This window comes from Salmo salar, chromosome 15 (assembly GCF_965601325.2).
Source record: "Salmo salar chromosome 15, fSalSal1, whole genome shotgun sequence".
NCBI lineage: Eukaryota > Metazoa > Chordata > Actinopteri > Salmoniformes > Salmonidae > Salmo > Salmo salar.
This window is the reverse complement of record NC_138305.1, coordinates 49,072,078-49,090,948: the sequence shown is the minus strand read 5'-3', so window position 1 is coordinate 49,090,948 and position 18,871 is coordinate 49,072,078. Positions and strand designations below refer to the sequence as shown.

General features: G+C 43.5%; 1 protein-coding gene across 1 annotated transcript in view; it reads right to left on the bottom strand.

The window, feature by feature from the left end:
• Positions 1 to 18,871, bottom strand: part of syne2a (spectrin repeat containing, nuclear envelope 2a) — a 216,192-nt gene that overhangs the window by 83,601 nt on the left and 113,720 nt on the right. Inside the window, exons 66-76 of the mRNA XM_082961486.1 lie at positions 16,412 to 16,921; positions 16,124 to 16,207; positions 15,714 to 15,983; positions 14,896 to 15,090; positions 14,061 to 14,162; positions 13,734 to 13,901; positions 13,297 to 13,470; positions 13,065 to 13,196; positions 10,005 to 10,201; positions 2,448 to 2,580; positions 1,868 to 2,050 (exon numbers count right to left, since the gene is read on the bottom strand). Of these exons, the coding sequence (XP_082817612.1) occupies positions 1,868 to 2,050; positions 2,448 to 2,580; positions 10,005 to 10,201; positions 13,065 to 13,196; positions 13,297 to 13,470; positions 13,734 to 13,901; positions 14,061 to 14,162; positions 14,896 to 15,090; positions 15,714 to 15,983; positions 16,124 to 16,207; positions 16,412 to 16,921 (2,148 nt within the window). The remainder of the gene's footprint in view (positions 1 to 1,867; positions 2,051 to 2,447; positions 2,581 to 10,004; positions 10,202 to 13,064; positions 13,197 to 13,296; positions 13,471 to 13,733; positions 13,902 to 14,060; positions 14,163 to 14,895; positions 15,091 to 15,713; positions 15,984 to 16,123; positions 16,208 to 16,411; positions 16,922 to 18,871) is intronic.

Sequence of the window (18,871 nt, the reverse complement as noted above, 5' to 3'; positions counted from 1 at the left end):
TGTGTGACTGCGTGACTGTGTATGCCTCTGTGCATGTTCTGTGTGTGTGTGTGTGTGTGTGAGTATAGGTAATGGGTTTTGATGCTCTGGTGATGCATGCACTGTGGGAGCCAGTGCCAATGACGTGCAACCCCCGTTGTCTGAAGATAAGCTTCTTCTTTCATCTCCTCCTCTCCCCTATCTTCATCAAGTCAATGAACCCACAACAGGTCATATTGTACATGAAAGAGTTCACAGGGTCAATCCCAAACGACACCATATTCCTTATATAGTGCACTACCAGCTCAAAAGTAGTGCACTAAATAGGGAATAGGGTGCCATTTTGGATGCACCCTCACTGTTCAGTTTGGCACAACGGTCAGCCGTTTTTTGAAAGTTCTGAGAACCTGCTCGGATTCAATGGTGATAGACGAGGGGCCAAATGAAAAACTAGTCTTCGCCTCTTCTCTTTGGTCATCCCATCTGTGTGTGTTGTTAGGAGATTATTTGAAAGATAATGGGTGTGTCTCAATAGCCCAGCTAGGCTTGCTCTCCTTTCCTTTTCACTCCTCTCTTTTCCATCACGCTTGGTTTTCCAGCTCTTTCCTTTCCACGCTGGTTACGAAGAGCATTGTTTCCCAACCAGGGGTACGGGTACGTCGGCATTCCCCATGGGGTACGTGGGAAGATATTTTAAAAAAATGGAAGAAAAAAAATATCGGGAAAAATATTACCCCCCAAAATATGTTTAAGTTATTTCAATCTTGGGCCTCCCGAGTGGCACAGCAGTCTAAGGCACTGCATCGCAGTGTTTGAGGAGTCACTAGAGCCTGGGGTTCGATCCCAGGCTGTCACAGCCGTCCGTGACCAGGAGTCCCATAGGGTGGCGTGCAATTGGCCCAGCGTCGTCCAGGTTAAGGGAGGGTTTGGCCGGGGCCTTTCCTTGGCTCATCGTGTTCTAGCGACTACTTGTGGCGGGCCGGGTGCCAGCAAGCTGATTTCGGTCGTCAGTTGAACAGTGTTTCCTCCGACACATTGGTGCGGCTGGCTTCCAGGTTAAGCGAGCGGGTGTTAAGAAGCAGCGCGGCTTGGTGGGTCATGTTTCTCTGCAGTTGGACGAATCGACTGATGTCAGTGAGGAAGCCCAGGTTATTGCGTTTGTGCGATACAGAGACATTTCGTAAATGAATGAGCACATTCTGTTCTGCAAGAAGCTAACGGGGAGAACTACAGGTGAGGATGTGTTTCCCGTTATTGACAGCTTTTTCTCAGAGCACAATCTGGATTGGAAATCCTGTGTTCATGTGCGCACGGATCATGCTGCACCAATGCCTAGGAGAGTGAAATGATTAATTGCCCACATAAAGAAGGTTAATCCCACTGTATCAATGACAGAGAGGCATTGGCCAGCAAGAAAATGAGTCCTGAGTTACATGTTTTGAATGACAGCATGGTTCTACCACACTACAGCCTGGTTCTACTACACTACAAATGCTTCTACTACCGCCTGGTTCTACTACACTACAGCCTGGTTCTACTACACTACAGCCTGGTTCTACTACACTACAGCCTGGTTCTATTACACTACAGCCTGGTTCTACTACACTACAGCCTGGTTCTACTACACTACAACCTGGTTCTACTACACTATAGCCTGGTTCTACTACACTACAGCCTGGTTCTACTACACTACAACCTGGTTCTACTACACTACAACCTGGTTCTACTACACTACAACCTGGTTCTACTACACTACAACCTGGTTCTACTACACTACAGCCTGTTTCTACTACAAGACACCTGATTCCTCTACTCAGCTGCTCATCAAGAGCACAACCAAACAATCAACAAACCAGTCAAACAATCAACAAACCAATCATATCCCCACCTGGTGCAGTCTCTCCTGGGCTATGGGAAGTGCAGACGTGACTTCGGTCCAAGTTTGCTCCAGCTGCTCTAGCTGTCTGCGCAGCCCCGGTGCATCAGCCTCCTTCAGCTGCAGTAGCAATGTGCCCGCCCTGAGCGCAGAGGCCTTTTCAGCGGACTTGGTTTCCAGCTCCACTGAAAACTCCTGTCAAAGAAATAAACGTCAAATCGAACAGCTCCCATACCGGAAATTTCAAACAAAATTCACACATTCAGTTTGCAATTCTAACATTTTCCATGGCATGTGAACTGACTTGATGTTTCCAACACATTTGTAATGTATTTAGGAACCAAAAATTCACTCCAAACTAGCTTTTCAGGTGTTTGTGAAAGAAAAGACAGATGGACTGCATTTTTAACATGTTACAATTTAATGTGTTATACAATAAAAGTTGTTATTCTGTGTATCAATACATTTTTCTTACATGTACATTTCCGGTAGGGTCTGGATGACACTGTCAGTCATGTAACATGAATTCCGATTATTTACTACATTGAGCTACAAATCGTGTCATCTAAAGTTTTTTCCCTAACAATTTTACCAGTAGTTGGATGAGGTAAGTACAGGTGAGCTCCTCGTTTTGAGGTGTGGCGTCGGGCAGACTTGTCCATGTCTTCAGGCGTTCTTTAGCACTGCCCATCCATCCAGTGAGCGACACAGAGTCGTTGTGGAACCTACAAGAGGGAAAACAGGGTTCAAACAGGGGTCGATGTGTCCTTATGCAGAGCAGTCCGCATTTATAGTGCCTTCAGAAAGTAATCACACACCCTTGACTCTACCCCCATTTTGTTGTGTTACAAAGTGGGATTCAAATGGATATAATTGTCATTTTTTGTCAACGATCTACACAAAATACTCTTTTTGTTTTAATGAATGGAAAATAAATCACTAAAATATCTTCATTAGATAAGTATTCAACCCCGAGTCAATATATGTTAGAATCACCTTTGGCAGCACTTACAGCTGTGCGTCTTTCTGGGTAAGTCTACAAGAGCTTTGCACACCGCATCACACACACACCCCAATTGGTTAATAGACTGCTGAATGGATATTTTTTTCTCTTGCTTTGTTTGCTCTTTTCAGTATTATGTCTATCTCTGATAAGCTACCCAGGAAAGGGCTGAAAATAGCCCATATTAATATATGTAGCCTTTGAAATAAGGTTCATGAAATCAATAACCTGCTAACATCAGATAACATTCATATATTAGCCATTTCTGAGACTCACTTAGATAATTCATTTGATGATACAGCAGTAGCAATACAAGTATATAACATCTATAGAAGATACAGAAATGCTTATGGGGGAGGTGTTGCTGTATATATTCCGAGCCATATCCCTGTAATACTTGGAGAAGATCTTATATCAAGTGTTATTGAAGTTTTGTGGTTGCAGGTTCACTTGGCACATCGAAAGCCTTTTATTTTGGGGTGTTGCTATAGGCCACCAAGTGCTAACAGTCAGTATCTAAATAATATGTGTGAAATGCTTGATAGTGTATGTGATGTAAACAGAGAGGTCTACTTTCTTGGGGACCTGAATATTGACTGGTTTTCATAAAGCTGTCCGCTCAAGAGGAAGCTTCTTACTGTAATCAGGGCCTGTAATCTGGTTCAGGTTATGAATCAACATACGAGGGTGTTTACAAACACTACAGGAACAAGATCATCCACATGTATCGATCACATTTCTACTAATACTGTAGAACTTTGCTCTAAAGCTGTATCCGTACCCATTGGATGCAGTGATCACAATATAGCATCAAAATCCAGGAAAGCCAAAGTTCCAACAGCTGGTCCTAAAATAGTGCATAAGAGATCATACAAAATATTTTGCTCTGACTCTTATGTGGATGATGTTAAAAATATTTGTTGGTCTGATGTGATTAATGAGGAGCATCCAGATGTTGCACTTAATGCATTTATGAAATTGCTTCTTCCAATTATTGATAAACATGCACCTGTTAAGAAACTGACTGTTAGAACTGTTAAGGCTCCATGGATTAATGAGGAATTGAAAAACTGTATGGTTGAAAGAGATGGGGCAAAAGGAGTGGCTAATAAGTCTGGCTGCACATCTGACTGGCTTACTTACTGCAAATAGAGAAATTATGTGACTAAACTCAATAACAAAAAAATAAGAAACTGTATTATGAAGCCAAGATCAATGATATAAAGAATGATGGAAAAAACACTTGAGTACTTTAAATGAAATTATGGGCAGAAAAACAAATTCAACTCTTTCATCGGCTTATTTATCACAAAACCATTTTATGTTGGCAATTATTTTTATGATTATTTCATTGGCAAAGTGGGCAAACTTAGGCAAGAAATGCCAACAACGAACAGTGAGCAAATGTATTCAGGCATAAAAAAAAAAAATAATGAAAGAAAAGCATTGCAAGTTTGAATTTTGAAAGTTAGTGTGGGAGAGGTGGAAAAATTATTGTTATCGATCAATAATGACAAAACTCCTGTAATTGACAACTTAGATGGAAAGCTACTGAGCATGGTAGCTGACTCTATATTCTTCCCTCAGGTCTGGAGGGAAGCCAAAGTAATTACGCTACCCAAGAGTGGTAAAGCGGCCTTTACTGGTTCTGCCAGCTCTTAGAAAACTGTTGGAAAAAATTATGTTTGACCAAACACAATGCTATTTCTCTGTAAACAAATTAACAACAGACTTTTAGCATGCTTATAGAGAAGGGCACTCAACATGTACTATACTGACACAAATGACTGATGATTAGTTGAAAGAAATTGATAATAAGAAGATTGTGGGAGCTGTACTGTTAAATTTCAGTGCAGCCTTTGATATTATTTACCGTAACCTGTTGTTGAAAAAACGTATGTGTTATGACTTTTCAACCTCTTCCATATTGTGGATTCAGAGCCATCTATCTAATAGAACTCAAAGGGTTTTATTTAATGGAAGCTTCTCTTATGTCAAACATGTACAGTGTGGTGTACCGCAGGGCAGCTCTCTACTCTTTTCTATTTTTACCAATGACCTGCCACTGGCATTAAACAAAGCATGTGTGTCCATATATGTTGATGATTCAACCATACACGCATAAGCAACCACAGCTAATGAAGTCACTGAAACCCTTAAAGTGTTGCAGTCTGTTTTGGAATGGGTGGCCAGTAATAAACGGGTCCTGAACATCTCTAAAACTAAGAGCATTGTATTTGGTACAAATCATTCCTTAAATTCTCAGCTGAATCTGGTAATGAATGGTGTGGCTGTTGAACAAGTTGAGAAGACTAAATAACTTGGCGTTACCTTATATTGTAAACTGTCATGGTCAAAACATATAGATTCAATGGTTGTAAAGATGGGGAGAAGTTTGGTCGTAATAAAGAGATGCTCTGCTTTTTTGACACCACACTCCAAAAAATAAGTTCTACAGGCTCTAGTTTAGTCTAATCTTGATTATTGTCCAGTCGTGTGGTCGAGTGCTTCCAAGGAAAGACCTAGTTAAGCTGCAGCTGGCCCAGAACAGAGCGGCACGGTTTGCTCTTAATTGTAATCAGAGGGCAGATATAAATACTATGCATGCCAATCTCTCTTGGCTAAGAGTTTAGGAGAGACTAACTGCATCACTTCTTCTTTACATAAGAAACATGAATGTGTTGAAAATCCCAAATTGTTTGCATAGTCAACTTACACACAGCTCTGACACACACACTTATCCCACCAGACATGCCACCAGGTGTCTTTTCACAGTCCCCAAATCCAGAACAAATTCAAGAAAGCATACAGTATTACAGTATATAGAGCCCTTATTGCATGGAACTTCCTTCCATCTCATATTGCTCAAATAAACCTGGTTTCAAAAAACAGATAACTTTTTTAGGATAGGGGGCAGTATTCGGAGGTTTGGATGACTGAGGTGCCCAAAGTAAACTGCCTCTTACTCAGGCCCAGAAGCTGGGATATGCATAGATTTGGATAGAAAACACTCTGAAGTTTCCAAAACTGTTAAAATAATGTCTGTGAGTACAACAGAACTGATATGGCAGGCAAAAACCTGAGGAAAATCCATCCAGGAAGTGGGATATTTTTGATGTGTGTAGTTTTCAATTGAATGCCTATACAGTATCTATTGGGTTTGGATCCAGATTGCAGTTGCTATGGCTTCCACTAGATGTCAACAGTTTTTAGACATTGTTTCAGGCATTCTGAAAGGTATTCAGGTATTCTGAAAAATGAGGAAGAATGAGACCATTTTGTCAGTGGCATGCAGAATCAACCCGAGCTCCTTTGCGCAGGTTACCGATTACGCGCCCTTTGTTATTTTTCCTTTCTATTGAAGACGCTATTGTCCGGTTGAAATATTATCGATTATTTAGACAATAGACAACCTGAGGATTAATTATAAACATTGTTTGACATGCTTCGACGAACGTTACCGGTACTATTAGGATGTATTCTTCTGCCTGTTGTGACCGCCTTTGAGCCAGTGGATTACTGAACAAAACGCGCCAACAAAACAGAGTTTTTGGGACATAAAGAGGAACTTTATCGAACAAATCAAACATTTATTGTGTAACAGGGACTCTTGTGAGAGCAACCATATGAAGATCATCAAAGGTAAGTGATTAATTTTATCGCTATTTCTGTCTTTTGTGACTCCTCTACTTGGCTTGAAAATGTTTGTATGCTTTTGTAAGCGGGGCGCTGTCCTCAGATAATCGCATGTTATGCTTTCGCCGTAAAGCCTTTTTGAAATCTGACACAGCGGCTGGATTAACAAGAAGTTAAGCTTTATTTTGATGTATAACACTTGTATTTTCATGAATGTTAAATATTTATATTTCTGTCATTTGAATTTCACGCTCTGCAATTTCACCGGATGTTGTCGAGGTGTGCCACTAGCGGGACTCCTATACTAAAAAGGATAAAGTAACACCTCACGGCACAATGCCTCTCCCCTATTTGACCTAGATAGTTGTGTGTATGCATTGATATCTCGGCTACGTGTGCCTTTTTAAAAAATGTATGTAGTTCTGTCCTTGAGCTGTTCTTGTCTATTGATGTTCTGTATTATGTTTCATGTTTTGTGTGGACCCCAGGAAGAGTGACAGAGGATTGTACAATATTTTGCCATGTCTCTCAGTCAAGTTGGTTGTTGATCATATTTTGCCAATTTGTCAAGTTGGTTGTTGATCATTGCTAAACAGTCATCCTCAAGTCTTGCCATAGATGTTCAAGACTATTTAAGTCAAAACTGTAACTAGGCCACTAAGGAACATTCAATGTCACCTTGGTAATAAACTGCAGTGTATATTTGGTCTTGATTATTGTCCTACTGACAGGTGAATTTGTCTCCCAGTGTCTGTTGGAAAGCAGACTGAACCAGTTTTTCCTCTAGGATTTTGCCAAGGCTTAGCTCTATTCCGTTTCTTAAAAACTCCAACAGGATGCATGTTTTGGAACATTTTCTTCTGTACAGGTTTCCTTCTTTACTCTCTGTCATTTAGGTTAATATTGTGGGGTATGTACAATGTTGTTGATCCAGACTCAGTTTTCTCCTATCACAGCCATTCAACTCACCATTGGCCTCATTGTGAAATCCTTGAGCAGTTTCCTTCCTCTCTGGCAACTGATTTATATTGATACACCTCTCAAAGTGTAATTAATAACTGTACCATGCTCAGAGTGATATTCAGTGTCTGCTTTTTTTTACCCATGTACCAATCCTTTGCAAACCATAGGAAAACCTCCCTGGTCTTTGTGGTTGAATATGTGCTTGAAATGTAATGCTCGACTGAGGGACCTTACAGATAAGTGTACAGTCGTGGCCAAAAGTTTTGAGAATGACACAAATATTAATTTTCGCAAAGTCTGCTGCCTCAGTTTGTATGATGGCAATTTGCATATATACTCCAGAATGTTATGAAGAGTGATCAGATGAATTGCAATTAATTGCAGTCCCTCTTTGCCATGCAAATTAACTGAATCCCCAAAAAACATTTGCACTGCATTTCAGCCCTGCCATGAAAGGACCAGCTGACATCATGTCAGTGATTCTCTTGTTAACACAGGTGTGAGTGTTGACGAGGACAAGGCTGGAGATCACTCTGTCATGCTGATTGAGTTCGAATAACAGACTGGAAGCTTCAAAAGGAGGGTGGTGCTTGGAATCATTGTTCTTCCTCTGTCAATCATGGTTACCTGCAAGGAAACACGTGCCGTCATCATTGCTTTGCACAAAAAGGGCTTCACAGGCAAGGATATTGCTGCCAGTAAGATTGCACCTAAATCAACCATTTATCGGATCATCAAGAACTTCAAGGAGAGTGGTTCAATTGTTGTGAAGAAGGCTTCAGGGCGCCCAAGAAAGTCCTGCAGGCGCCAGAACCATCTCCTAAAGTTGATTCAGCTGCGGGATCGGGGCACCACCAGTACAGAGCTTGCTCAGGAATGGCAGCAGGCAGGTGTGAGTGCATCTGCACGCTGTAACGCCCTGGCCATAGAGAGTTGTTTTTGTTCTTTATTTTTGGTTAGGCCAGGGTGTTACATTGGGTGGGCGTTCTATGTTCATTTTTCTATGTTTTTGTATTTCTTTGTTTTGGGCCGTGTGTGGCTCCCAATCAGGCACAGCTGAAGTTCGTGTTGCTGATTGGGAGTCACACATAAGGAGCCTGTTTTTCCTTTGGGTTTTGTGGGGGATTGTTTCTGTTTAGAGTGTTTCCTAACAGGACTGTTTTACTGTCATGTTTTGTTCATTTTTGTAGTGTTCTCTTTGTTCGAATTAAATTTCAAGATGAACACTAACTCCGCTGCACCTTGGTCTACTCTCTCTTCCGACAGCTGTTACTCACACACAGTGAGGCGAAGACTTTTAGAGGATGGTCTGGTGTCAAGAAGGGCAGCAAAGAAGCCACTTCTGTACAGGAAAAACATCAGGGACAGACTGATATTCTGCAAAAGGTACAGGGATTGGACTGCTGAGGACTGGAGGTAAAGTCATTTTCTCTGCTGAATCCCCTTTCCGATTCTTTGGGGCATCTGAAAAAAAGCTTGTCCGGAGAAGACAAGGTGAGCGCTACCATCAGTCCTGTGTCATGCCAACAGTAAAGCAGCCAAGGAAGTGGGCTCACTCACAATTGTTCCTAAGAACACAGCCATGAATAAAGAATGGTAACAACACATCCTCTGAGAGCAACTTCTCCCAACCATCCAGGAACAGTTTGGTGACAAACAATGCCTTTTCCAGCATGATGGAGCACCTTGCGATAAGGCAAAAGTGATAACTATGTGGCTCTGGGAACAAAACATCAATATTTTGGGTCCATGGCCAGGAAATGGCCCAGACCAGACCATGGCCCAGACCTTAATCCCATTGAGAACTTGTGGTCAATCCTCAAGAGGCGGGTGGACAAACAAAAACCCACAGATTTTGACAAACTCCAAGCATTGATTATGCAAGAATGGGCTGCCATCAGTCAGGATGTGACCCAGAAGTTAATTGACAGCATGCCAGGGCGGATTGCAGAGGTCTTGAAAAAGAAGGGTCAACACTGCAAATATTGACTCTTTGCATCAACTTCATGTAATTGTCAATAAAAGCCTTTGACACTTATGAAATGCTTGTAATTATACTTCAGTATTCCATAGTAACATTGGACAAAAATATCTAAAGACACTGAAGCAGCAAACTTTTTGAAAATTAATATTTGTGTCATTCTCAAAACGTTTGGCCACGACTGTATGTGTTGGGTACAGAGATGGGGTAGTCATATAAAGTAATGTTAAATACTATTATTGCACACAAGAGTCCATGCAACTTATAATTGTTAAGTACATTTTTACTGAAGACATTTCAGCTTTTCATTTTTTATTAATTTGTAAACATTTCTAAAAACAATTTCACTTTGACATTATGGGATATTGTGTGTAGGCTACTGACACAAAATCTCAATTTAATACATTTTTAATTCAGGCTGTAACACAACAACATTTGGAAAAAGTCAAGGGGTGTGAATACTTTCTGAAGGCACTGTACGTGTTCGCCACAGCTGTGTTGTGTGTGTGTGTGTGTGTGTGTGTATGTCCCTGTCCATTATCCGAAAACTGTGTGTGTGTGCCCACCTGGTCCAGTTGTCCCTTATGTCACGGCTGCGTTGGCTCTCCTGCTCTGCCTTGCTGCGGACAGCCCGCCAGCGCAGCTCCAGGACGCCTCCTGTGCCGCCGACCCCGGTACTGCATCCCCAGGCCTGCAGAGCCTTCCCCTGGTCCAGGACCGAGCCCAGGGCAGGCCTGCACTCCTCCAACAGGGCCAGCACTCGCTAATGGGGGGAGAAAGGGGAAGGAGAGAGAGAGAGAGAAGGGGGCGAATAGGGGTGGGATAGGGTGAAAATGTGAAAGAATAAAAAATTGAGAAGGGAATGTGTTTGGAATAAGAGAGAAGAAAGAAGAGGTGATGAAAAGAAATGTAGGGATCAAATAATTATTGTGGGATGTGGGGAGAGGAAAAGGGAATGAGGCGGGGACGGAAAAGGGAGAGGAGGGGAAGACAGGAACAGAGAATGAAAGTGAGAGGAGACAGAGAGAGGAGGAGGAAGGGGATGTTTGCAAAGGTTACAGAAAGAGAGAAATAATGAGAGGGATAATGGGGAGAGAAATGTGAAAAGGGGATAAGGGAAAGGGAACAAGGCGAAAGGAGCGAAAGAAATGCATAGAGAGAGTGAGAACGGAATCATCACCACCCGAATCCTCACCTCAACCCACGCCCACCCCCACACACCAGTGCCTATGAGTCTCAAATGGCCTCCTATTCCCTACATAGTACACTACTTTTGACTTGAGCCCTATGGGCTTGTTTAAAAGTAGTGCACTATATAGGGAATAGGGGGCCAATTTGATCGTAAACAGCATCTCATTCAGTTATTATGGCCAGATAGGGGAAGGCATAAATCTATTAAGGAGATTTGATGAAAAGAAGCATGTGTACTCTACCCCTCCACACACACGTGCACACACACGTGCACACACACACATTCCACTCAAGTCGGTCCGTCTGAGAGATGAGAAATAGGATTCTGTAATTGTAAAAGGGAGGGGGGAAGCCAGCTAGTTATGGGGAGGGAATCCAAAATGGAACACCATGTTCTACTCTCCGATAATGGCCATCCGTATTCCTCCAAGTAATTTGATTTTGGAATGAAGCGATGCCACAACAAATAACTCTCCTTTTTTCACCCATTACTCTCTGTCTACCTCTCTCTCTCCTTCTGTCTTTCCATCTCTCTTTCTCTCCATCTTTATTGTGCCAGGTGCCCATGAATCCCTCATTCACTGAAGGGCCTGGTTCACATCCAGCTCTCTCTGTATGGCTGTGTCCCGAATGGCCCCCTATTCCCTACATAGTGGACTGCTTTTGACAAGAGTCCTATGAGGGGAATAGGGTGCCATTTGGGAGTCAGCCTGTGGCACGTCCTACATTGTTGTTGGTTACTGGAATTAGACAACAGGTGGTTTCGTTACAGTGCACGAAGGATGCATCGCTCATGTGGACATAAGACACCTGTTGCTTATGACTTATGCTCATGATATACAGTATCTTCCAGTGATACAAATTAAGAGTAAGGGATACACTGGTTACGTAGTGCAAACTAATTCTTAGTGGGCAAATGTTGCTCAATTGGGTATGTGAGGAGAAGAAAGGGGGTGGACAGAAGGAGATATGGGACGGTGAACGAGAGAGGGATGAGGAGGTGATAGCGACGGCAAGAAAGACTGAGATGGTCAATGCAATGAGAAAAAGAAGAGAGAAAAGAGCATGCAGAGAGTCAGACACAAAGAGAGCAGAGAGACAGACAAAGAGAGCAGAGAGTCAGACACAAAGAGAGCAGAGAGACAGACAAAGAGAGCAGAGAGACAGACAAAGAGAGCAGAGAGCCAGACACAAAGAGAGCAGAGAGTCAGACACAAAGAGAGCAGAGAGTCAGACACAAAGAGAGCAGAGAGACAGACAAAGAGAGCAGAGAGACAGACAAAGAGAGCAGAGTCAGACACAAAGAGAGCAGAGAGACAGACACAAAGAGAGCAGAGAGTCAGACACAAAGAGAGCAGAGAGACAGACAAAGAGAGCAGAGAGACAGACAAAGAGAGCAGAGAGACAGACAAAGAGAGCAGAGAGACAGACAAAGAGAGCAGAGAGCCAGACACAAAGGGAGCAGAGAGACAGACAAAGAGAGCAGAGTCAGACACAAAGAGAGCAGAGAGACAGACAAAGAGAGCAGAGAGACAGACAAAGAGAGCAGAGAGACAGACAAAGAGAGCAGAGAGACAGACAAAGAGAGCAGAGAGACAGACACAAAGAGAGCAGAGAGACAGACACAAAGAGAGCAGAGAGTCAGACACAAAGAGAGCAGAGAGACAGACAAAGAGAGCAGAGAGACAGACACAAAGAGAGCAGAGAGACAGACACAAAGAGAGCAGAGAGACAGACAAAGAGAGCAGAGAGACAGACAAAGAGAGCAGAGTCAGACACAAAGAGAGCAGAGAGACAGACAAAGAGAGCAGAGAGACAGACAAAGAGAGCAGAGAGACAGACAAAGAGAGCAGAGACAGACAAAGAGAGCAGAGAGCCAGACACAAAGGGAGCAGAGAGACAGACAAAGAGAGCAGAGTCAGACACAAAGAGAGCAGAGAGACAGACAAAGAGAGCAGAGAGACAGACAAAGAGAGCAGAGAGACAGACAAAGAGAGCAGAGAGACAGACAAAGAGAGCAGAGTCAGACACAAAGGGAGCAGAGAGACAGACAAAGAGAGCAGAGAGACAGACAAAGAGAGCAGAGAGCCAGACACAAAGGGAGCAGAGAGACAGACAAAGAGAGCAGAGTCAGACACAAAGGGAGCAGAGAGACAGACAAAGAGAGCAGAGAGACAGACAAAGAGAGCAGAGAGACAAAGAGAGCAGAGTCAGACACAAAGGGAGCAGAGAGACAGACAAAGAGAGCAGAGAGCCAGACACAAAGAGAGCAGAGACAGACACAAAGAGAGCAGAGACAGACACAAAGAGAGCAGAGACAGACACAAAGAGAGCAGAGACAGACACAAAGAGAGCAGAGACAGACACAAAGAGAGCAAGATAAGGAAAGAAGGAAGAGTAGTAGAGAGAAGAGAAGGAGAGGGAGGTTTGGATACCTGACAGGTGTCCAGTCTTTCCTGTAGCAGCCCCTCTTCTTCCTCCACGGGACCCTCGCAGGGGATGAGGGCTTCCAGCTCCTCCAGCAGCCGGCCCAGCTGAACACAGCCCTCCTCCCACTGTGTCCAGACCTACACACACACACATGCATACACAGTGTGTATGTGTGTGTCTGTTTAAAAGAGAGTGTATGTGTTTAATTATGTGGGTCTTTCATGTGTGTGCGTGTACCTGAAGCCTTCTGTGCATGGTGGCTCCCTGCTCCAGAGCCTGTTGCTGCAGAGTGGTGACCTGTTGCTCCAGCCGGACCTGTTCATCCTCCTGACCAACCAGCCCCCCCTGTGGCTCACACTGGAACAGCCGCTGCACCAACGCCAGCTGGGACTCCATAATCTGGTACAACTTCTTTTCAGCCATCGCCAAACACAGACAGACACAGAATAATCAATTGAAACCCAGTTTCTAAATTGACAAAATCACATGGCAATTGGTCAGAGGTTTACATGGAGATGATCCCAAATGTTCATTTAGACTTGGATTCAACTGCTTTCCGACTGGGAAGACACTGTCCTCTACAGTTGTTCTTGCTTTCCATCAGCTCCCATGCCAAGTCGAATGTGCATAAAATGACTTGACATAACACTCTCTTTTCCTCAGCATATGCTTACCTTGTGCCTGCTGAGCAGAGTCAGCTGGGTTCGGCTGTGCGGTGGGTGGTCCTGACTGTCTGCCAGACGCTCTCTGCCTAGCTCCACCAGACTGGCCAAACCCTGCAGCAGGGCCTGGGACACCCGCTGCAGCTCCACTGCTTCCTCGGGACACCGACCAACGACATACTGCAGAGACACACCATCGTTACTGACCTGCAGTAGACATCTAGAGTAAAAGACGGGATTATGTGGGAAGAAAATACTGACAAAGGGGCACACACACACACACAAACAAACACACACAAACATTCACTAGCCCTATGATTAACAAACTAAATGTTGTACCTCCAGCATGAGGACATCCTTGATGTGTGTGAATGGGTCACTCTGTCCACGTTCAAAATCATCATACACGCACACGTGGCTCTCCTGTTGCTCCGTCCCTGCCTGCATGCAGCGCACAGTGTGAAAAGAGACAGACATTGACGAGTCCTGGTTAAGCAGCAAGGCACGAGAGCCCGTTGCATATCGTAAAGAACACAAGGATATCTGTTCTAGCTAATGGTTGTAAGGTGGTTGTGGGCTGGTTTGTGAGGTGATTATGAAGTGCTGGGCGGCAGGTAAACCAGTGGTTAAGAGCGTTGGGCCAGTAACTGAAAGGTAGCTGGTTTGAATCCCTGAGCCGACTAGCTGTAAAATCTTTCAACGTGCTCTTGAGCAAAGCACTTAATCCTAATTGCTCCTGTAAGTCTGGATAATAATGTGCTTATAGGGCAGCCAGGTCACACCAGTTCCACTGTGGTATTAGACATTTGTCCAGGATGTAAGCATGCAATTGTAATACTGTCCACAAGGCGCAACACAAGTGCCTATTACTATCTAGCAGTCTCATGGCTTGCTAGGGTGTTGTGGATGGGGATTGAAGAAGGGCTTAAACCATGAACTACGGCTTGGCGCATCGCATGTTCAATCCCATTGCTAGGCACTCATTGTTAATTGTTCTGCTTTAACCCAGACCTTAACCCTTACCTTAACCACTCAGAATGAATTCCTACACTTAACTCTCAAGTTTTTTCTGTTCGAACCGTATCCCAAACCTTAGGTGATTGCAAAGTGGTTGTGGGTTGGTTGTGATGTTATTGTGAAGTTGTTGTGAGGTGGTTTGTGTGGAGCCACTGACCTGACTGTGGCCCAGTTCTGTGTGTAGCCGGCTCAGTGAGGAGGTGAGGGCTGACTGGGCTGTTTGAAAACAACCCTGAAGACAGGTCACACACTGGGCTGTGGTCTCTGGTGCTTCAGACAACTGGTCTGGGATGATGCCTGACCTTAAATGGTTCAGCTCCTCACCCAAGGCCGGCAGCTCCACCGAGAGGCACTGTGAGGCACACAGACACACACAGGTACGCACACACACACACACACACACACACACACACACACACACACACACACACACACACACACACACACACACACACACACACACACACACACACACACACACACACACACACACACACACACACACACACACACACACACACACACACACACGTATGCATACATACACACACACGCAGACATACACACACACACGCACACATACATACACACATGCACAGTTCATTTGCACAGGTTCAGAGATTTTGTCATCGGAAAATATTATTGTTATTGCAGTTTAGCTAATTTGATAGTGAGTGATTAAAAAACCCCAGGGTGATATTTCCATGGTGCAAAAGAGCACAGATTAAACCTGGCCCAATTTTAAATTTTTCATCTGGCAAAGTTTACTTGTTCAACAATGTGTGTTATTAGGCGGTAACTATTTATACATCAACGTAATAATATGAATAATCACCTCCTTATTTCCCACATTGTTGAAAAAAAGTTCAATCACAGATCGGTGCTCTTTTGCACAATGAAAATGTCACCGCCAGTGTGCAATATATGCTACCTATTTCCAGAGATCTGTAAATCAGCAGTTTGTAGGTACTGTACCTCCATCTGTAGCAGTCTTCGTTGACTGTCCTCCACAGTGGTAATAGAGGGACTGAGCAACAGGCCAGTGAGTGTTTCCAGAGAATGCTCCACTCCACACAGAGCTGTGTAGAGCTCTCTATCCAACATGGGATAGCCATCTTCCTTTGAATTGGCAGAGGAAAGGCCACTTGCTCTGTGTCTGAGTTGTCTAAGGCTTGCAGCACACACCTCTATCTCTCTCAGACCACCAAAGCCACCGCCGGTCCCCTCTGCCCTTGACCCTGTAGCCTTCACAACCACATGGAGAGCACCATCAACACAATATAATGGCTTGAAAACAGCCACCCTTAAAATCCTGTACCTCTGCTAAATTTTGACCCAGGTCTGATGAGTAGTTGAATCAGGGAGGTGTGACTGTGTGAACTGACCGCATGTAGATCCTCCTCCTGAATATTCCTCAAGGTGTTGAGTTTCTCAGACAGCCGAGTGTGAAGGAGGTCCCATCTCCCATCCTATGAAAAATAAACGTAAAACGTGTGTGCAGGTAATTGTGTGTGTATATGTGTGTGTGTGTGTGTGTGTGTGTGTGTGTGTGTGTGTGTGTGTGTGTGTGTGTGTGTGTGTGTGTGTGTGTGTGTGTGTGTGTGTGTGTGTGTGTGTGTGTGTGTGTGTGTGTGTGTGTGTACATATGTGGTGCACGGGTGTGGTACTCTTACCAGGTCTTCCTGGGGGTTGCTGGGTGTATCTGGCAACTGACCAATGGCAACTGTCCCAATTTCCTTGGTTACTGACCCAGTCATCTTGGTTACTGACCCAGTCATCTTTGTTACAGAAGTAGTCTCAGGTACTGATTGTATCTCTTTGGCTACTGATCCAATCTTCACAGGTACTTCTCCAGTTTCTTTGGTTGCCAAGACACTTTTTACAGATGCTGGTCCAGTCTCCATGGTCACTGAACTAGTTTCAGGCAATGAGACAGTTGCCTTGGTTACTAATTCAGACTTCTCGGTTACTGACAAAGTCTTCTTGTTAATGTCCTTACTGACTGATTCTGTCGCCTTGTTTTCTGATATAGTGGTCTTGGAGATGGGTCTCCACTGAGCCGGTAACGAAAGGGTGTCTGCAGGTGCTTGGTCTGTTTTTTCAGGTGCTGGTTGGATCTTCTCAGATATTAAACCAGAATTAGTGTCTTCTGGGTCGACACAAGACTCTGGAGTGTCCAACTCCTGAACAAAGATGATTGGAATGAATCAAAGCCAACCCCAATAGAATGGTATGGAATCTGACATGAAATTACTTCTTTACTCAATGATCTGGTAACACTTTACATTTATAATCCATTAATAGATCATTATTAAGGCATGTATTAATGATTTGCTGAACACTTGTAAATCATTATTACGACTTCATTTACCACTAGTAATTAAGGTATTTGTAAACGGTTAACACTGTTTAACAATGCTCATTAATACATCATGGATAATGAATTTGTTAATGATCTGTAAATTATTTCTAAACCATAATTATAAAATGTATAAAAAACGACATTATGTTTATGTCAGTGAGCAATTTACATACTATGAAGTCATAAACTATCACTTATTACTTCTGCCTTTATTCATGATCGATATGTTTATGTCTTAAGAACCACGTCATGTACAAATTATTAGTAAACTTGTTTGCAGTACCCAATCTAAAGTTGCAGCCATTTATACAAACTTATTCATGAAGGTTGAAATTATTATACATCTTTTCACGAATTTCCCCTCATAATATCAGCCTGGCCATTCCATCATTAAAAACTCTATGTGACAATGTCATGAGGGGCATTATTAAAACTAATTTGTCAGTGATTAGATCACCTTCAACCAATCAGAAGATGAACTAATCCAAAATGCAGCGTTTGGCCCCGTGGATTTTTACACATCCATCATCTTTGAGAGGATGCTGATGGGATAGTAACGGGGAATATTAGTTGTGATTCCAGGCTATGGCTCAGATACGTTTAAAAACATAAATAAGTACACAGCAGATAGGAGGTTGAAGAAAAGTTTATATATTTTTGACATACAGTCAGAATGTCCAATAGATCACACCTGTACAGTGTTTGTATATGGTACAGGAAAACCTGTTGACTAGCTAGATGGTACTGAAGCTAGCTGCCTAGCTGCGGGCTAGCTATCTGTCTTTAGCTGATCCACATCCGCATCTGATCGGAACGCTCAGATGAAAGCAGACGTCCGCATCATGTGTTCTATTTTAATACCCTTTTTTCTCCGATATGCACCCTTGCATTGTAGCATAGCAATACATAGTAGCACATAATAACCATAGCAAACATGACAGCACTCTCACAACAATAACAATGGCACTCTCTGATTGGCTAAGAGCATGTAGCTGGTCCAGCAATGGCTAAATCAGGCCCGATGCATGCTCTTGCATCCCTATGGCCCGATGACCATTGCCTTCAGTGTCACTAGAGGTGGATTTACAGCAGTGTGTTCATGGAGTGCATGGGTAAAAGTGAGTAATAGTTGTTGTTGTTATGGCTAAGATGTGTGTGTGTGTGTGTGTGTGTTTACTATTACTGCTAGTAGTAGTTGCTATTATTATTCCCTGTAATGTTATTACTGAGATATTTATGCTACATGTTTATGTATACATTTATACAGTCCTTTTCTATACAGTCCTTTGTTATACGGGGGCCCCTCAGGGGTGTGTGCTTAGTCCCTCCTGTACTCCCTGTTCACCCATGACTACATGGCAAAGCACGACTCCAACACCATAAGTAAGTTTTTCCCGACTACGCAACAGTGGTAGGCCTGATCATCAACAACGATGAGACAGCCTATAGGGAGGAGGTCAGAGACCTGGCAGTGTGGTGCCAGGATAACAACCTCTCCCTCAATGTGATCAAGACAAAGGAGATGATTGTGGACTACAGGAAAAGGAGGGCCGATCACACCCCCATTCCCATCTACAGGGCTGGAGTGGAGCAGGTTGAGGGCTTCAAGTTCCTTGATGTCCACATCACCAACGAACAATCATGGTCCAAAAAAAGATTTGGCATGGGTCTTCAGATCCTCAAACAGTTCTACAGCTGCACCATCCAGAGCATCCTGACTGTTTGCATAACCGCTTGGTATGGCAACTGCTCAGCTTCCGACCGCAAGGCA